The sequence below is a fragment of the Gavia stellata genome, chromosome 8 (genome assembly GCF_030936135.1).
Source record: "Gavia stellata isolate bGavSte3 chromosome 8, bGavSte3.hap2, whole genome shotgun sequence".
Lineage (NCBI taxonomy): Eukaryota > Metazoa > Chordata > Aves > Gaviiformes > Gaviidae > Gavia > Gavia stellata.
The window spans coordinates 29,443,427-29,463,695 of NC_082601.1; the positions used below are offsets into that span (position 1 = coordinate 29,443,427).

At 39.1% G+C, this 20,269-nt stretch overlaps 1 protein-coding gene across 1 annotated transcript in view; it reads left to right on the plus strand.

The window, feature by feature from the left end:
• The window catches only part of PARD3B (par-3 family cell polarity regulator beta), a 427,904-nt gene that overhangs the window by 225,446 nt on the left and 182,189 nt on the right, over window positions 1-20,269 (plus strand). Inside the window, exons 14-15 of the mRNA XM_059820147.1 lie at window positions 4,958-5,057; window positions 7,233-7,348. Coding sequence (XP_059676130.1) covers window positions 4,958-5,057; window positions 7,233-7,348 — 216 coding nt within the window. The remainder of the gene's footprint in view (window positions 1-4,957; window positions 5,058-7,232; window positions 7,349-20,269) is intronic.

Genomic DNA, 20,269 nt, shown 5'->3' on the forward strand with positions numbered 1-20,269 from the left:
AAGCACATACTTAAATACCTTCCAGTAGGAAAAAAATATTTTCTTTGTAGTTGAATTATGCATGATTTTTCCCACTTCCCTAGACAACCGTGTAATCTGGGTGGCCTGCAAAAAGTAATTTCATAGGCTTCTGTGATGACTGTGTCGGGGGTACTGTTAACCAAAAGCAAAGAGCCCGTATCTGTAAAGCTCAAGAGAAACTCCCATATAATTTAGGGGTGACTCATTTGTGTTGACTTAAATATTTTGACAATGTGACTCCAGGCAAATGATTAAATACAGACTCAAGCATTGTAAATACTCAAAGATCAGATCCTTTTGCTTAGATCTATCTTGTCTTTCTCCTGTATGGAATTTATACTGATTTTGTAGTTACAGGAGAAGAGGGTCATCCTCAGAGCTAGCCTGCCCTGTAGAGTTAGCCGTTGCCAAAGGGTCAGAAAGCAGCAAATACCTTTAAACGCTTCCTTAAGAAACATATAACCAACTGCTCTGGAGCCGTTGATACAGGTGAATGGCAACAGGTATCTTGTCACTTAAATAAAGTTCAAACAAAATATGTGGAAGAACTGTACTTTCAGATAAGGATTCTCCAGCTGCGATACGAAAATCAGGATGACTAGTTTGCAACTTATTCATAAAATCGTTTTCAATAGACATCTTTTTAACTAAAGAATGATGTTAAGGCATTATAGCAAAAAAAATATGATGGCCTCAGAGGAGAATGTGTGTCAGATGTGGAAAGGATGCTTTGGAGTGCTGCTGAGGACTATTGTCAGGGAGGGTTTGGCATGGCTGGGGCTTTCCAGCCATGGGCTGGGAGCAGTTTGGAATTGGAGTCAGTGGACAACAGATGACGAAGACTTTTGTAGCACTCAGTAGAAGTATTGTTATACTGCGATTTCTGTTGAAGATTTGGCATTTGAGTAAAATTTAAGTGATCTTAATGGAGAACTGCACAAGTGCTTTCAGCAGCAGGTTATCTGCAGTAGGGCTCCAATCTGAAATTTTCTTGGTGAAAGACATGTTGGACTTAGAGTAGTCCTGCACATTGTAGAAATCTTTATCTAATTTTGAAGTCATAGTATTAATTATTATTGAGCTAATACTCATTCTGCTTTCCATATGAGCTTGTCACTTATTTCCAGTCACTGGTTCAAAAATTTTTTTGCATTGTTTCTTATAAAGTTTTGTCCTCAGTCTTTCAAGGCATTTGTAAAGGCAAAACACTACACCTATGCACAACCCTTATTTAACTCAAGTTATGAACTGTAGGTTGTGTGTCTGTTTAAAGATGCAAATCACAGACATGGTGAGCTGCTTGTGACAGGCAGGAACAGTCCCTTGTACATTCTTATGGTTTGCTATCCAGATCTTGTATGTAGAAGTACGGTTGGTGCATTTTTACAAAGAATAATAAAAGATAGAAGAGATTTTTAATGTAATACAGGATCTAATGTAAGAATTCAATGACAGGAGCTGTATTACGTTTAATAAAATGTTACTTTCTCAATTAGTGTTTTCTAATAAGTTATTTCCAGTATCATTCACTGCTCCTACCAATAACGTTCTTATAAAAGCTCAGCAAAAATACACTGAAGCTTGGCCTGCTAATATTGCTGTCTGTTTTGAGAGTCTTTTTTATTGTACATGAGCAAGAAAAACTAATGTCTGGGGAAAAGTGGTTATAGCCAAAACATTACATTTTGTCTTGCCTGTGGATATTTAAATAAAGGGAGAGGGGATACTGAACCAATATTGAAATGCCATTGTTTGTTCTATTTTTGCATGAATAATACGTGCTGCCTTCAGGTCCTCACTTCTTTTGCTGCCAAGCTGTTGCATAGATTCAGTGTTTTTTAGAACAACCTCTTTGAGAATTGATACTTCAGTGCCAGCAGCCTTAGATTTCTGGTGTTGAAAGATTACTGGAATGTGTTTCATTAGAGGTTCTTACATATTTCTTATAACCCTACATTACAAATGGTTATAGGGGAAGTGCTGTCATCTCTCTCGTTAAGTAGTAGAATAATCATAAACTCTGTCTAGTACCATAGACTGCCCAGTCTTCATGGTTGTACAAACATCTCTGTTTTCATACATACGTGGTGATGTCAAGATAGAAAATTAGGAAGTGAAATTTTAAATTAATGTTTAAATTTTGCTTGTAAACATTACATGTATCTTATAGACAGACTCAATTATTTACTCCCCTAAACTGTTTAATATCTGAAAGTTCAGTTAGTGGCTTAGCTGTTCCTCTGATCTCTTTGGATCTGTATAATATAATTTCCTGAGGTCTTGAACATGCAGCCAGTGACTGCCTCTTAGCTTAAATCTCTCACTCTTTTGCTCCTGCTCCCATTTTGCTGGAAGCTGTAGTCCCTTGTGATCATTTCCTGTTCACTCGGGAAGTCTGACATTTTTCTTTGTGTACCATTTGTGTACTGCAATAAAAATGCCAGTGGTAACCCATCACCAAACAGCCTTTGTGAAATAACATATTGATTACTGTGAATCAAAGTTAATATAAGTACATGATATGCTCAATCTCTCCAGCTATGGCTATCGGAGGCTGCTTAAAGAGGGTAAGGCACAGTATAGGGTGTGGTGTGATTTCCCCCCGGCCCCTTTCTTCCTTCCATCAGGCATCTGTTTCCTACTTCGTGTAGTTCGTGGTTTAGGGACTTCCTAAATCAGAGGTTCTGTCTGGACCTGTTGTGCCCTTGATACCTCTCTAACTTTTTGTCCATTTCTTAATATTTTTTAAAAAATTGGTTTCCAAAACATCCTCATGGCAATGAGTTCCATGATTTAATTGCACAGGAAAAAATACTACTTTGTGTTTGTCCTAGGTGTGCTACTTGATAGTTACGCTGGGTGCATTCTAGTTGCTCTTTATGAGACAGTCAATGAGAGCTTTCTTTTCACCTTATGCATAGCTTTTACAATTTCATAGACTCCTCTTGCATCCCCTTTTATTGTTTTTTATTCTAAACCAAAGAATCCTAGCCTGTGTTCCTTGTAGGAATGCCCCTGCCCATGGCAGGGGGGTTGGACTAGATGATCTTTAAAGGTCCCTTCCAACCCAAACCATTCTATGAGTCTATGAGTTTCTACATGTGTCCAACTACCCTTACCACCTTTTCAATGTGTTTCTCAATTATATTACATCCTTTTTCAGATAGGAAGAATGAAACCTTACATGCTGTTTAAAAACTAGGCAGACCATTTTCTTAAGACTCTGAATGTCTGTTTCCTTTTGACTTCACTAAGCATATATTCAAAGAACGATCCAGTGCACTTCTCTTGTGTTGTTCCTGAGTGGTAATTGCTAAAGTAATAGCCTTTGTGTATGTGTCAAGAGTTTTCCCCTGCTGCCACGTGTATCCCTTTGCAGTCACTGACAGGGAATTTCACCTGCATTTCCTACTTACTTAATATCCTGCAATCTTTTTGCAGAGCTTCATAGTCTGGTTATTTTTGGTAGTTCTGAGTGTTTTTACATGAGTATATTTTTTCAGCTTCTGATTCATCTTTCAAATCATTTAATTACATTGAACAGTACAAGCTTCCCTTTGTTTTAAATTCTTTTTACTGTGATAACTTGCCCTTTTCTCCTCATCTCTATTTCCTGTCCTTAAATTGCAACCTGTAAGAATGTGATCATAATGCAAGAAGCCAGTGTGCATATATGTTAGGTAGCATACCTGTTTTCTCTGTCAGACTGGCAATCAATATTTTTTTTAAGGTCTTGTTTAGAACTTTTCTTCTCATCTGCTCACCTTCCCTTTCTTCTGATGATGTTCCTACTTTTCTTGAGATACAGGGTTTGAACTGTTTCTTATCTTTCTGATCTTTAGCAAGCTATCCAGCCCATAGGAGTTTTATAGGATTCTTGAGCTAGTAGTGTGGTTTTGTTGGGGTTTTTTTCGTTTGTTTGCTTTTAGGGAACTATCTCAGTGCTCTTATCTAATAAATACAATCTGTCGCTGTCTGCCTTGAATCCTCTCCTTGTAAACCCTTTTTCTCTCAAATTACATTAGTACTTTCATGCAGGATTGTGCAAAAAGGCTAGCAACATTCAATGCAACAGAACAGGTCACATGAAAGTGGTATGTCAGTATTGTTAAATAGCTTACCTGCCATTGAAACCCAAGAATGTGTCTATGTTTCCTTTTGTTTTGGAGGGGTGAAGACATGTTCTACATTGAAAAATGTAGGGAATTTTTATAAGATTAGACATTTAGATTGAGAGGTGAATTTACAGGACAATAATGAACTGGCCTACAGCAGGCACAGCAGTCATATTAAATACTGCAGGTATGTGAGTGTTGTTGCTTAGCAAACCACTGAATGGTTTAATATGAACTACTCGGTTTTTCTTGGTCCAAAGTAATTTTCTGGTGTGAGCTTGAATGCCTTTTGTAAAGGTAAAGAAAGAATTACCATAATGCTAGGAAAATGAAGACTGTAATTCAGAAATGTCTCTTTATTCTCTTGCCATGGGATAACAAAATTTTTTCTTCTTCTGAACTCTTTGCTGAGAATGTGTCTCTCTTCTGTACATGAAAGGTGGTAAATGCTCCCCATCAAAGGGAATGAAAGCATGAACCCACAGTCAGTTAGGATGCAGCTATGTAGAAGTGAAAATCCACTCAAATGGAGTAAAGCAATTTGTGCCTTGAACTCAACTTCACTATAAGTGCAAAGTTTCCCTATATTTATCTTTAATTATGCATATGCGAATCTGTACATCAGCTCTTCAGGAAATCCTAAGGGGTGTATTTTCTGCTTCGTGTGATTTTAGTTCTACTTTAGTTAGTTGAGGGATTTGAATAATTTGTGACTCACTTCAGCATTGCTTGAGGCCTTCCAGTCTAGTCATTGATCAGTGAACTGGTATAATGTACTTGTGTCTGTGGCTTATTTAACCCATTTTTAAATTCTGTTTCAGAGTTGCCAGTGTCTGATCGTGGCAATGGTGAAAATGAAACCCCTCCACCTCTCCCACCACATCCCAGTGAGGATCTGCTGAATGAAGATTATAATCATAGGTTGGACTCTGGCTGTTCTTGATAGTTACAGCTCTAATTGCTTATTAGTGGTTGTGATAGTAGTTCTAATTCATTTTAAAATCACTTTTTATTTTGTAAAAATTTGTACTGCTGTTTTTAGTCACCTGGGTGATCCTTTAATATAAGCTGGGAATGTTATTTTAGCATTTAGTGCATTGTTTATTTCAGTTGTTCATAAGCTGCAGTACGCCTGCCATCCATGATATGTGGATCACAATACCCAGCATGTGTTCAGTAAAACAAGAAGAATCCCAAAACATAATCCCAATTTAAAAAAAAAAGTGAATTTAACAATGGATGCTATATGTAGATGCAGTGCCTGAAGTTTCTTAAAGCTTTAAAAGTCCTAGCCAAATTCAGTTTGTAGGAAACTGAATCTTCTTACGCAGCACATCAGCCAGAGACTTTCTTGAGGTTACAAAATGAAGCTTCAGTAAGTTTGAACATTGAAATGTGTAGGGGAAAAATTAATGGACACTTTACCAGTTGTAAATGCATTGGGTAGATTTTTTCAGCTATTTTAAGAATACCTTGTGTAAAGGCTGGTGTGCTCGATGGCAGCTGCAAGCTTTAATTTCCTTAGTAAATACGGAAGTTTGGAAGCGCAGAAAAAAGTGTAAACGTTGAAGTTCATGATGGCGTATACTTTGTCTCTCTCAAGTAGCACAGGATTCAAAGGAAAGCATCATTTCAACTTCTGATGCTGAAAATTTAGTGTTGAACACTGTTTACTCATTTTGTGTGTACTCAGTTTTGATAGTCATGCAACTTGTTTTATTGCAATGATATTAGGAAAGTAAGCATTTCAACTAAAAACTTAGCCATACTTCTGTCCTTGTGTGCATGGATGTGATTAAAAACTACCCTTCAAATGACTGGTTGCACATAGTATCGAAGAGTAGATACATTTTAATATAGATACCTTGACTTCTTCATACATACATACAATACGTACATACAATGAAGACTCTTGTAATGATTTTCTCTTTGCTAACATAGAGTAATTTCATAATTTCTGGTCTCCCAGGCAGGTATGTATGACATGGTAAACAAGCAAAAGTCTACATAGACTAATGAAACTCTGCATTAAATTCTCAGCTGCAGTTGTTTGCTAGAATCTGTTCGTAATTCTTCAATAAGCTGAGAGCAAAAACATTATCTTAAATGATAATGATGTATTAAAATGATGATGAATTTACAGGCCCTTTCTCCCACCCCAACTTTTTTCCAGTGTTGTATTGGTTTTTTTCCATTTGGAACTTAAGTTCTGTTGAAATTGAATTGCTTTGTCAAGTCATGCTGATTTCACTGAAACTGCGTTTCAGCAAAAAAACTGGGGAAAGTGTTTTGACACTGTAAAACCAAACCTTTTGATTGCACAGTTTGGAAAGAAATGTTTTCAGTTTTGGAACTGCTTTTTTGGTGTTAGAGTATTTTAAAAAAAATGTTTCTAATTGAAAGAGGCATGGAAAATTTCAGATGCATTGTAATGAGGTGCTTTGAATCCTCACGGGTGAAAATTACTATGAGTTTCACTCAAGTGGAATATTGAAATGTTTAGATATTTGCCTAACTTGAAGTAAAGTAATTAAAAAAAAAAAAAACAAAAACAAACAAACAAAAAAAACCCACAAAACCCAAAGCACAATACCTTGGAATTTTTCAGAGAGTTATGGCACCCTCCATAAGACCTCCAGACTCGAGCCTCTGCAGAACTGGTGCAAAGCTGTAAAATAACTTCATATTAGCAGATGAAGTAGAATTGAGCCAGGTACTTTGACAGTATTTTTCCAACTTTCTGTAGCATGTTGTTTGGAAATGCAGTGGTTAAATAGAACTAGCAAAATGAAAAAAAAAAAAAATTAGCAGATACTGGTATGTTACTCTTTTATTCTGCTAAATAAAATATTAATTGTTTAAAAGCAATTACCACTAAGCATTTATATTTCCATCCACGATAAAAAAACAAGTGACTGGAGGTGTTAAGTCTCAGAAAAGAAAGTTGAGGATCAGTAACTGATTTTTAAATACATGGCTGTAAGCAACTGGAGGAAGAATCACATGTATATTTGTGCATGCTTTAATTAGTTCACTTGTGTTTTGAACTGGTGCCTAAATATTTTACATGTCTCTTTTTTTTTTTCCCCCCTGCAGCCTTATCATAAATTCAGCAGTGCATTTAACAAATCAGCACATCAACTTCAGATCTTTGACACCAGCCAAGCAGTCTGAATCAATTAATCTGAAAGCCTCAAAAAGCATGGATCTGGGTAAGAAGGGGTGGGGTGACATATAGGTCAGCTTTTTAGCCTTAGCCCATCTGCACTGTCTCCGTTTCTTGCTTTTGTTTCACGAACATCAGGGAGTAAGTTCTGCAGAGGAGCTGCAGTGATAGGGACAATGGTCTGCCTCCTGTAGCATCTAATTTCAAGTACTCCTTTTACTGAAGCTGAAGAAAGGGTTTGGTTTTTTTTTTCTTAAAGGCCATTCTATCCATTGTATTGAAATCTTAGCTGAGGAAGAGGGAGCGTTTTTAAAAATGAGCAGAAAGAATTGCTGTACAAGTTTTGTACATCTAAAAATATAGCAAAACAGTAATAACAAAAGTCATTTTCATATAGAATACAAATGATTGCAGAACTACACTGGACAAAGGCTAACTTTCCGAAGACAAGTTGTATATTTCTTCACTGACAATGACAAACACGGGCAATCAAAGTATTGCAGTAGATCTTTATAAATGCTTGAAGAGTTGTAAGGTTACGGTGCTTTACCCATCAACGCTGTGCAGAAAATCTTGTAGGGTGGGTGAACCAGAAAGTAAATGAATCTTTCAATACTGGGAAAGCGTTCGCGGGTGGAAGATTGAAGGGTTATTGCAGTTGAAAACCGAGTCATGTTTTAATGAAAGTTCAAGGAAAAATGCGCAAAGATCTTAAGCCTCAAAGAAAACCAAATAAGCTTTTCTTTTTCCTTTTAATTCTTCTTTGTGGCACTCATGCTTTATCTGTTTGGGGTTTTTCTGGGTTTTGTTTGTTTTTTTCAAATTCAAGTGTTGAGGGAGTAACTTTCAGACTTACCATTAGGATGTCTTCAGTCATAGATTTGTGTGTTTTGTTGGAGTGGATTTTGTACACCATCAATCAAATTATTAATTTCATATATAGTTTTAAAGTAGCTTTTTGGTGGTGCTTTTTTTTTTCCTGAAATACTCTAGACTGGTCTTAGTTTCTGTACTGTCGATTTTTATTGTCATCTTAATGTAATATTTTAATGTAACATAAAATGTGTGTAGTCCTCTAATGGAGCATAAGGAAAGTCAGAGTTGTTAATGCAGGGTAAGAGTGGATAAGAATTCATTTAGGGGAGCTCTTAAGGCAGAATTTTAAAGCTACTGCATGACCAGACCAGGAATTCATCCTTTTGCAGTTCTGTTCCACTGTTTTGATGAAGAGTAGTGCATTAGATATTTTTTTTTTTAAGAATGGAAACGCTCCTCAACAAAGGAATGAGTTTACAGACTTGAGTCAAAACATATATTGCTTGTAGTCTACTAGAAAAATTAATGATCAACTTCACTGAGTCTTCTTTGCAGGACAACCAAGGGATCAGGCCCAGCCAGCATGAGTTCATGATCTCCTTCTATGACCAGGTGACCCACCTAGTGGATGAGGGAAAGGCTGTTGACGTTGTAATACCTGGACTTTAGTAAAGCCTTCGACACTGTCTCCCACAGTATTCTCCTGGAGAAGCTGGCAGCTCGTGGCTTAGACAGGTGTACTCTTCGCTGGGTAAAAAACTGGCTGGATGGCCGAGCCCAGAGAGTTGTGGTGAATGGAGTGAAATCCAGTTGGCGACTGGTCACAAGCGGAGTCCCCCAGGGCTCAGTATTGGGGCCGGTCTTGTTGAATATCTTTATTGATGATCTGGATGAGGGGATAGAGTGCTCCCTCAGCAAGTTTGCAGACGACACCAAGTTGGACGGGAGTGTTGATCTGCTGGAGGGTCGGAAGGCTGTGCAGAGGGATCTGAACAGGCTGGATCGATGGGCCCAGGCCAATTGTATGAGGTTCAACAAGGCCAAGTGCCGGGTCCTGCACTTGGGTCACAACAACCCCATGCAATGCTACAGGCTTGGGGAACGAGTGGCTGGAAAGCTGCCTGGTGGAAAAAGACCTGGAGAGGTGCTGGTTGACAGCCGGCTGAATATGAGCCAGCAGTGTGCCCAGGTGGCCAAGAAGGCCAATGGCATCCTGGCTTTTATCAGAAATAGTGTGGCCAGCAGGAGCAGGGAAGTGATTGTCCCCCTGTACTCAGTGCTGGTGAGGCCGCACCTCGACTACACTGTTGAGTTTTGGGCCCTTCACTACAAGAAGGACATTGAGGTGCTGGAGCGTGTCCAGAGAAGGGCAACGAAGCTGGTGAGGGGTCTGGAGCACAAGTCTGATGAGGAGTGGCTGAGGGAACTGGGGTTGTTCAGTCTGCAGAAGAGGACGCTGAGGGGAGACCTCATCGCTCTCTACAACTACCTGAAAGGGAGTTGCAGAGAGGTGGGTGTTGGTCTCTTCTCCCAAGTGACTAGTGACAGGACAAAAGGAAATGGCCTCAAATTGTGCCAGGTGAGGTTTAGGCTGGGTATTAAGAAAAATTTCTTTACTGAGAGAGTGGTGAAACATTGGAACAGGCTGCTCAGGAAGGAGGTGGAGTCACCATCCCTGGGGGTGTTCAAGGAGCATGTGGATGTGGCATTGTGGGACATGGTTTAGTGGGCATGGTGGTGTTGGGTTGATGGCTGGACTTGATGATCTTACAGGTCTTTTCCAACCGTAGTGATTCTGTGATTCTTTTAGAAATTTTTACTTACAGTTCCACAGAAGTCACTAGAAAGAATGCTCATAAGCACCAATGTAAAATTAGGCAATGGGAGTGTGCTTGAGAGCATATTTAGACCTACCAGGTAACTTGTACTTCCTTTTGTCCTGGTCTGTGTTCATTTATATTGTGAGATTAAAATTCATTTAAGCAATCTACTCTTGACACCCAGAAACAATGCTTTGAGAATGTGTGTGAGTCGCTAGATCATAGTGCTTAAAAACTAAAATAAAAGTGGGTGCAAAAAATAAAGTAAAATAAAAATCGGGTACAAAGACGTCTTTAAGATATTTCAAAAATTCTTGCTCATAGAAGGTAACTGTTGAAAATGCCCCTTCTGCTATGAACGTGGAAAACAAAAGGGAATAATAATCAGTCTGATTGGAGGCACTAATGTTTTAGCCTTCTCATATATGGTGATGTGAAGGTAAATCTGTTACCTGAGATAATAATTTAAAGAATTGGAGGGACTATGAAAGAACTGCACCCATCCTATGTTATATAAATAACAATAGATGAAGTAAAATTGCTTGCACATAGCTTGACAAATAAAGAAACTGAGGAAGATGAAAGCTAGGACCTTTTGCAGTTGTTCTCTAGCAAGCAGTGAAGTACCATGTTTGACTTTCCACCTTTTGAAAGATTTTAAGCAGAAGCTTCTGGCTGGAAGGGTAAAAGGGAATGAAACATGAAAATCTTAAGTCAAGTAACTGCAATATAAAATGCTTCTAATGCAAATGAAATCCCAGTAATTTGGTATATAAATCTATGCTTCCAAATAGAGCATTCATATAATGCACACTCCAAAATGGATTTTCGGGGAAGGAAAGTTATTTCTTAGTTTGTTTTATATTTTGCTTATTACTTAACTGCAGACATGACCCATAGTAACTTCTCATCCCAACATGCAGCTGTGTACCCATTATTAATTTTAGTGCATTGTTTGCCAGAAAAAAAAAAAATGGTAAGAGCTACTGTCTTCATCTTCCAGACCCAGAGTTGAGGTTGTGAGAAAGATTTGTTCAGCACCACAGAGGAACTATGCAGCAGATTTGGTGACAAAGAGGTGTCCCCTCTCTGAAAATGCTTGTATAACTGTTAGGCCCTCCTTTTCCAGTAGTCATGGGATGCTGTCCAACTATTTTCTTTTGTTCTTAAGTTCCGCCAATCCCTTCAAAAATAAATCTACCATGATGAACAGAAAAATCACAGAATTTGAGTCCAGGAGGAGAGCTCTGAGACAGCACAAAATGTGACTTAGATGCAGTTTCTTTCCTTCTAAACCAAGTTGTCCCTGAATCAGGTGTCTCTGCAGATCTGGGAGGAAATAACCAGCCTTTCAGGTTACAAGATCCAGAAATCACCCGGATGTCTCTCGACCAGAATAACGTCATGAACTCAGTAGACAACAGAATTGGTGTAATACAGGGCATAAATGTGAAATCTGTACTGCTATTCACTTATGAAATGTTCTACTTTACCTTGAAAGATGTGTAATGCATCCATTGCCTAATTATAAGATTACAAAGGCATGGATTACATAATGGCATCACCATCAGAAGGATCATCAAAGGCAGATAACAGAAAATTGTAAACATAAGAGACCCGAGAATCCAGATATTGCTACGGATTGTGAACCTTATGAGAAAATAGTAAATTCATTAAATTAGGGAGCTAATGAAATTGTATAGTAAAGTTCTTTCTGGTTTTGATGAGGGTTGATGTATACACAAGAAGCAAATCTGTTAAGTAAAGACTAGTCTATAATTACACAGATGCACAATGGAAACCCGTTTAACATTGATGTTTATCTTTTCAGTTTTATTTTAGGCACAGAAACCTTTGAGTGCTTAATCTGTTTTCCAGTCATATCTATTTACAAAATAATAATTATTATAATTATAAATTAATATCCTTAGTGAATAATATCAGGAAAAAAGGATGGGTGATCAAAAAGTGTTCAGTACTGCTAACATGTTGCATCAGTTTGTCATTGTCACTCTCCAGATCAAATCTTGCAGTGAAAGGAAGTTGGTGCATGCTGCAAAAGCTGTAGGTTACTTGGCAGTAGGGCAGATAATGGTTTAGTTTATTGACTCTTGGTGCATTTCTGTATTGTTGATGGATAGCTGGACAGGAGCAGAGGGCATGAACCACTGTCACCTGGTTGTTTAGGCAGGGCTCTGTGCTGTCGTGCGTGTACCATGAGTCATATGAACTGACACAAGACTTAACTGCTCAATTCACGAATAGCATGAATCCAAAAGTAGCATTGTGTGGAGTTGGTGTATGTGAAGAACTCAAGTTACTTGCAGATGAGTTAGTTTTTGCTTGAATCTACTTTAAAAAATAAAATAAAAAAAAAAAATCAGTGGCATGTGTGAGTTACTGAATTACTGTTGTAGAAATTAAAAAAAAATACAAAAAAGCAAGTATATTGTGGTAGTGTGATAATTTGTTTGGTTTTGCAGGAATGAGCAGAACCTTGCCTCATATGTACAGATGTCTTTGCAAAAAGTGTATGGAGGCAGGGTGATGGGTTCCCTGCTTTAGCATCCATCGTTTACACAGGGGTGAAAGGCTTCTCAAAATTTATCGTTTCATTCCGAGTAATAAGGTACAGATTAGTTCCATATCAGCTATAAGGCCTAACGTTCTTCCCTGCTGCTGTGCTGAGATAATGACAGCACTTTCTGGATCACTGGTAGAGTTCATATCTTGTGTCTTACGGAGTATCTTTTCTTTGCCTTGGCTACTTTTATTTTGAGCTGGTGGTGACAAAAGAGGACAGCCACCCCTTTCCTCCTACTGATCCTGGCACCTGACATGCCCACTCAGTTGTGTAAATTTTTTTGTTATGGATGATGGTGTTTCGGTATGTTAGCAAAGAAAAGATTTTCCTTATACTGTGATTTCAAGAATTTGTGCAGGGCCAGCCAAAGTCTGACTTAGAGTGCCTGCCTGTACTGACCAAATTTAGACTGCATGCCAAGTTTGGATCTCTGCTTATATATAGCACGGTGTGAAAAATAAGCAAAACAAATTCAGAAATGCTAGAAATAAATGTCATGTTGTCCCTTCCCACTTAAGTGGTACAATTCTTTTGAAACTTAATGGCAGATTGAAAATGAAGAAGAAATCAATGGCTTTTATACAAGTCATTGGAAGGATGATTTTCCCTTTTACAAGCTTCTATACACACATTTTCCCCATACACTACCACAGTTGTCTAAAAAAGGATTTCTATATAATAATTCATCAGAATCCATTTTCAGTAGTGTTTTTTCTTTCTTTTAGCTGTATTAAAGAGGTAATTTTTGTGGAGAATGAATGGCAATATGGATTTTTTTTTTTTAATGTTGTATTGGAAGGTGAAAATTGGTGTGCTCTAACAAGAAGAAAGGAAAGAAGGTGTTTTGTTATTTATCTCTAACACCCTTATTTTCCATAAATCTTTATGCACAGGAGTGATTTAGGCTATGCATAAATCTACTGTAAAAACTACAGCTATGGGAATTGTATTCAAACACATGAAAGTGTGGCATGTTTTAACCTGAAGCAACATGAAATTGAATCGTATGAGTATATAGCAATTTTGTTGTGTATCAATTCAGGCAAAGTACTATGTAGTTTTATATTTGAGGATGTTGGTATAATAACCCATGACCTCTATCCCAAGGTACTGCTCAACTCCCCCTTCCTTTCCCTATAAAAAGTAAAACCCCATAGATCTTAACTGATTAAGCTCTACAGCCTGAAGAAATGGAAAGGTCCTTTACTTGATGTTAAATGTGAGTGAAATATTATTTGCTAAAACATCATTAGATATACTCAGAGTCCCTTAACCTTGAGGCATATTTATTAGAGATATCGGCCAACTTATGTATTTAGGAGTAATTAGCAAGTGAATATGCAAGATGTAAGGTATGGAGTATTCTGCAAGGAAGCCAATATTTAACTAAATGCTAATTTCTTTGTTAGTGAAGGGATGCATTCGATTACAGTTTATCCTTTTAAAATACCTTAAAACAAAGAGAAAACAGTGTTTCACGTCCAGAAGAATGTGGAAAATGCAATCGAGATGCTACTAACTGTTAGCTACTTCGTGGTTTGCTCTGACCCAGATTATTCTTATGAGTGTAGTTTTGGATACTGAAATAAATATCTCAAAATGTAACCAAATGTGGACTAGGCAGAGCTAATGGAGAATGCTCTTCAATTTAAATGTTTTGATTCAGATACAATTAAAAGAATACTTTTTGGGAGGTCCCTAGTGAGAATTATGGTATTAGTGGGACAAAAAGTGGTTTGGTATTTTAAAATCATTATTTTGTTAACCGTGTTGTATGTATGGAATACTTTTGTTGGGTTGCTTTGGGTTGAAACCAACTTCAGAACTGCATTTACCAGACAGTTAAGCTCATTAGAACATCAGTGAGGAAATGGAGAAGGTGGCTTAGAATTCTAACAGACTTTTCAATGTTATTGGCTTATAACAGTAATTTAACAAATCATCTCTTGAAGAGAAAGACTTTTCAAAAACAAAAATGTCGTGGGTTTAGGAAAAGCTATATAGCTTATGGCTGTGAATGTCTTTGGGGTCAAGGGCCAAGAGAGATTTTAAAATTATTCTAGCTTATATCATGAGTAACTTTCTAGTACTGTCAGATTAGATGTATATTTTTGGATGCCAGTCTGCAGCATAAATTTTTAGAAATGAACACGATGTAGTTTTCTTAGTTTAAATGACTTGCAAATTTCTGTTTGTAAGATCTGTAAGTAGGGAATGAAACAAAATAATTTATTAAGTGATAGGGACACTGTGAATTGAATTGAAATGAGACTGAAATTAGGTTTATTCTGTATGAAGAGAAGGGCTTTTAACAAGGTCAATTCTGTTACTCAGTTTTACACCAAATCTGCATTGATGCAATTGAGGGGAGGGTGGGCTGTGGCATAAAGGCAGAAGTGGGCAGGAGGGAATATCAACTTTTTAGACTGGTTTTGTAGAAATCTTCTAAGATTCAAGGAAGCTTGCTGTGGAGCAAGACTGAGAACATCGTATGAGCTGTGATGGTGATAGAGCTGAGAAAATGGTAACACATGGTTGAGGTGGTAGTTTGTTATGCTGCTTTAGTGTAAGTTTGAAGTGAGTTGATCTGTTAATGCACTTAGATTATTAAAGTGTTAGGGGGAGAAAATAGCAATTAAGTTAATGCATAGCTACTATGAGAAAGAAAGTACAGATGATAATGAAGTAACTTTTAAGAACTCTTTGTGTTATAAGTCTGTTCCCTTCACTTTGTCTTAAATCTGTTCCCTATCAATGTTTTCAACCAGTGAATGACAGATTAGATTAGGAACTTGTGGTTTAACCCTAGGAGTTTGGAAGAAGTGTTAATGACATGCAGGAGATGTGTAGCGGGGGAGTTGGATCAATTTTAGCCCAGTACAGTTTCACTGGAACAGAGGTGAGAGAGGATTAGAGAAGACAACAAAAGTGTAAAAGAAGCTGTGATGGCTTCAATTAGCAGTGTAACCTTCAAGAATGAGTAGTTGTTGTGCCACTAGAAGAAAGTGAAGAAATTTATATCATGCTGGCTGGGAAATTGTAAAACCGTGTTATTTTCTGCTGGGGGAAAAAACCTTCCATTTAAAGGTAAATGTGTCCAGTAGACAGCATCAACTGTATTGCTGGTAGTTCAACAAGTAGTAGTAGTAATAGTGAATGCAAGCTTAGGCATTTTTGTTCTCATATGCTGACACACAAGATGTATCCATTGGGGACCTTCTCTGAATACAATTGAATTGAAGTATTAAATCAGTTCTAACAAAATTGTTCTGAAAAATCTCATTAGAGAAAACCTTGTACAGGTGAGAAAAAAGGATTCAGAATCCTGATTTGGATGTGATTTATTCCTGTCTTTGAGTGTGCTGAACAGGGCATCCCAAATGTTGTGTTAGATGCCATTTTGGAAAAGGTTTACTTTTTCACCACATAAGTATAGTTTATCCTTGGCCCTTGTGCAAGCTTTTTGCTAGTCTTACTGCTTTTCAACATTGAAGTGAACAGGAATCTATCAAGGACTCATAATCCTTCAAGAATAAGTAGCTGGTGGATAACCAGGTGACCCCAGAGCAGGAGAGATGGGGTTCTTTTGTGAAGTTTCACTGTCACTAGAGAGGGGAGGAGGGGGAATTATTGAAGGAAAATATTTTAAGACAGTGCAAGTTTACCCTTCCTAATACACACATTTTATTGCTCCTGTAGATTTTGGTATAAAAGCTGGTGGTCTTTGTATGCAGTACTACAGGACAAACCTAGAACAGCAAGCAGCATTTTCTAAGTGATGGTTGTGAGCCAACATTTGACACAATTTTTCTGAGTGATTTACGCTGCTCCTTGATGGGGAAACACTTCACCAAGAAAATAAAAATGGCAGGAGAATTATGTCATTGGCTCTATCATTGACTAAAATTAATTGATGATGCAGTGCCTTCATTATGATGAAAGGGCTGGGTAAGGATACAGTTCATCAGAAAAAACAGTGACCAGTTTGTAGCTTTGGCTTTATTTTCATGTGTTTATGCCATAGAAACTGATGGATTCTAAAAAGCACAGAAGTATCGTTTGTATATATGGTTTGGGAATACAGCCCTTGTTAATTGATTAACGTATAACAAGAAATTCTTATTAGTCTATAGGAAGACCAATATAAACTATCAGGAAATTTGTTTTCTAGGAAATTCTTTGATGTTTCACTCTCTCTTGTTATTATTTCTCTTTAATTGTAATTTTAATCATTGTTTGCTTCTTTTCTGAGTGCAGAACTGCAGCTGGTCTTCAAAGGTACGTGGCAATAAAGGCAATAAAATGTTTCTGTAAATACATTAACAACAAAAGGAGGGCTAAGGAGAATCTTCATCCTTTACTGGATGCAGGAGGAGACATAGTGACAAAGGATGAGGAAAAGGCTGAGGTACTTAATGCCTTCTTTGCCTCAGTCTTTAACAGTAAGACCAGTTGTTTTCCAGGTACCCAGCCCCTTGTGAGGGTAGATATCGGTGGGGAGCAGAATGAAGCCCCTACAGTCCAAGGGGAAATGGTTAGTGACCTGCTACACCGCTTAGACAACCACAAGTCTATGGGACCAGATGGGATCCACCTGAGGGTACTGAGGGAGCTGGCAGAAGTGCTCACCAAGCCACTTTCTGTCATCTGTCAGCAGTCCTGGCTAACCGGTGAGGTCCCAGTTGACTGGAAGTTAGCAAATGCGATACCCATCTACAAGAAGGGCCGGAAGGAGGATCCAGGGAACTACAGGCCTGTCAGCCTGACCTTGGTGCCAGGGAAGATTATGGAGCAGATCATCTTGAGTGCCATCACATGACATGTACAAAACAACCAGGTGATCAGGCCCAGTCAGCATGGCTTTATGAAAGGCAGGTCCTGCTTGACCAACCTGATCTCCTTCTATGACAAGGTGAACCACTTAGTGGATGGGGGAAAGGCTATGAATGTAGTCTACCTAGACTTCAGTAAAGCCTTTAGTACTGTTTCCCACAGCATTCTCCTGGAGAAACTGGGTGCTCATGGCTTGGACAGGTGCACTCTTTGCTAGGTAAAAGATTGGCTGGATGGCCAGGCCCAGAGGGTTGTGGTGAATGGAGTTAAATCCAGTTGGTGGCCGGTCACAAGTGGTATTCCCCAGGGCTCAGCATTGGGGCTGGTCTTGTTGAATATCTAGATCAATGATCTGGATGAGGGGATTGAGTGCTCCCTCAGCAAGTTTGCCGAAGACACCAAGTTGGGTGGGAGCGTTGATCTCCTGGAGGGTGGGAAGGCTCTGCAGAGGGATCTGGACAGGCTGGATCGATGGGCCCAGGCCAATTGTATGAGGTTCAACAAGGCCAAGTGCTGGGTCCTGCACTTGAGTCACAACAACCCCATGCAACACTACAGGCTTGGGGAAGAGTGGCTGGAAGGCTGCCCGGTGGAAAAGGACCTGGGGAGGTGCTGGTTGACAGCCAGCTGAATATGAGCCAGCAGTGTGCCCAGGTGGCCAAGAAGGCCAACGGCATCCTGGCCTGTATCAGAAACAGTGTGGCCAGCAGGAGTAGGGAAGTGATTGTTGGAGAAACTTGAGCACTGCCGCGTCTTTTCGCCGACTGCTCATCGGACCTTCCTTATTTCTTTTTCATCTTTTTCATTCCCCTCGATCGTTTTTTGCCACATTGTCCCTCCAAAGTCCCGCCATTCCGAGACAGAAAACAGCATGTGCGTGTCAGAAGAATGACCCCATCGCTGTTCCAACCTAATTAACTTAACCAGCCGCTTTACAGGTGCTTCAATCCCTCTCTTAGAGAGGATTCCTGCAAGCAAGGTGGCCGCAGCTTCTGTTTCCATAGCTGCGTCTGAGGGGTGAGGAGTGACCTCACACACCGGTGTCTGCCCCACTTCTTGTGTCCGAGCAGCATCTCCCTCAGCCGTGGTTTTCCCACTCCCCTCCTCTAGCTGCTTACCGCAGTCTCGGAGACCTCAGTCGAACTGAACCATCCTCTGCTACCAGATGTTGGAGTGGGAGACAGACCCGGAGTAACGATGGAATCTCAATATGAGTATAGTTGTTCTCCCCTTTATTCAAGCTTACAGAGTATATATAGACAGATGCCAAGAACACACGTCCACAACAGTTGTATGACTGGCTTACAGCCTCTGTTCACGCACCAAGGCGGCGAGTGAGATTGGTACAGTGCTCTTGTGCACGCACTAGAGCTTCTCTCCTCTTCGTGGATGTAGCTCCTTCTTCTTGTTTACCATTCCACTGTCTCTTATCACAACAGGCTTTCAAGGACAGTTAACTGTTTCCTCTGAGCCTTTCCCCTCATCAGAGACTGGGTTGCTCATGGGAATCAGATCATGTCCCTTGTTACTAAGCCATTCCTCCACAAATGATAGTGCCCCTGTACTCAGTGCTGGTGAGGCCGCACCTCGAATACTGTGTTCAGTTTTGGGCCCCTCACTACAAGAAGGACATTGAGGTGCTGGAGTGTGTCCAGAGAAGGGCGACGAAGCTGGTGAGGGGTCTGGAGCACAAGTCTGATGAGGAGCGGCTGAGGGAACTGGGGTTGTTCAGTCTGCAGAAGAGGAGGCTGAGGGGAGACCTCATCGCTCTCTACAATTACCTGAAAGGAGGTTGCAGAGAGGTGGGTGTTGGTCTCTTCTCCCAAGTGACAAGTGACAGGACAAGAGGAAATGGCCTCATGTTGCACCAGGGGAGGTTTAGATTGGATATGAGGAAAAATTTCTTCACTGAAAAGGATTGTCAGACATTGGAACAGGCTGCCCAGGGAGGTGGTTGAGTCACCATCCTTCGAGGTATTTAAAAGTGTGGATGAGGCACCTAGGGACATGGATTGGTGGTGGACTTAGCAATGTTACATTAGCAGTTGGACTCAATGATCTTATAGGTCTTTTCCAACCTAAACAATTCTATTATTCTACTATTCTATGTGTCAAGTTTGTCCAACAGAAATACAAGTAACTTTCAGATGTTTAGAAGATTTTTAAGTAGCTCTTAGCCAATGTGCAAAACTGATGCTTCAGAAAAGAGGCACCAAGTTGAATAGTAGTACCCTGTATCTTGTGAACAGTAGTAACTTCTTGTTTTGGGGAACAATAATATAATGGTACAGCAATTGAACTGGGCAAAAGGAGGGAAACTGGTTATAACAATTGGCAACAGCATTGATTTGTGCTTCTCTAAACCGTAGTTGGGAAGTAGTTTGTTGACCTTTAAGTAAACTTGGACTGTATTTTGATGCAAACTTTGAGGCAGTACAGAAGGCTTGTAGGTGTACTAAACCATTGAAAATCATGCAATTCAAATAAAATGGCTACCTTGGTTATCTTGAGTAGGGCACAGAAATGGCGATCAAAAGATTATGTGGAAGGACATGGATGCATTGTTGGATGCTTTTACTGTGGCTGAACAATACTACTTATTTTCTTAAAGCAAAACAGCACTCCAGAATATTACCACAGGAAATCCTAATACATCTGATTATTCATGGCATAGAGGGTTGGGTTTTGTACCATTTGTTGTGGGTTTCGGCATAGTTTAAAAAAAAGTATCAGTTGTTTGCTAGTCCCCCAAATGTCTATGCTTTTATTAAATAGCTATAGAACTTCTGTCACTTTTATTTCAGCAATTACTTTGAGTACTGACAATGAATACGTAACTGGCTTCTGTGGTGAAAATGCGGTTTCTAAATTATAGATGTTACTTTAAAAGAACTAGTGTGTTTTATACTGACAA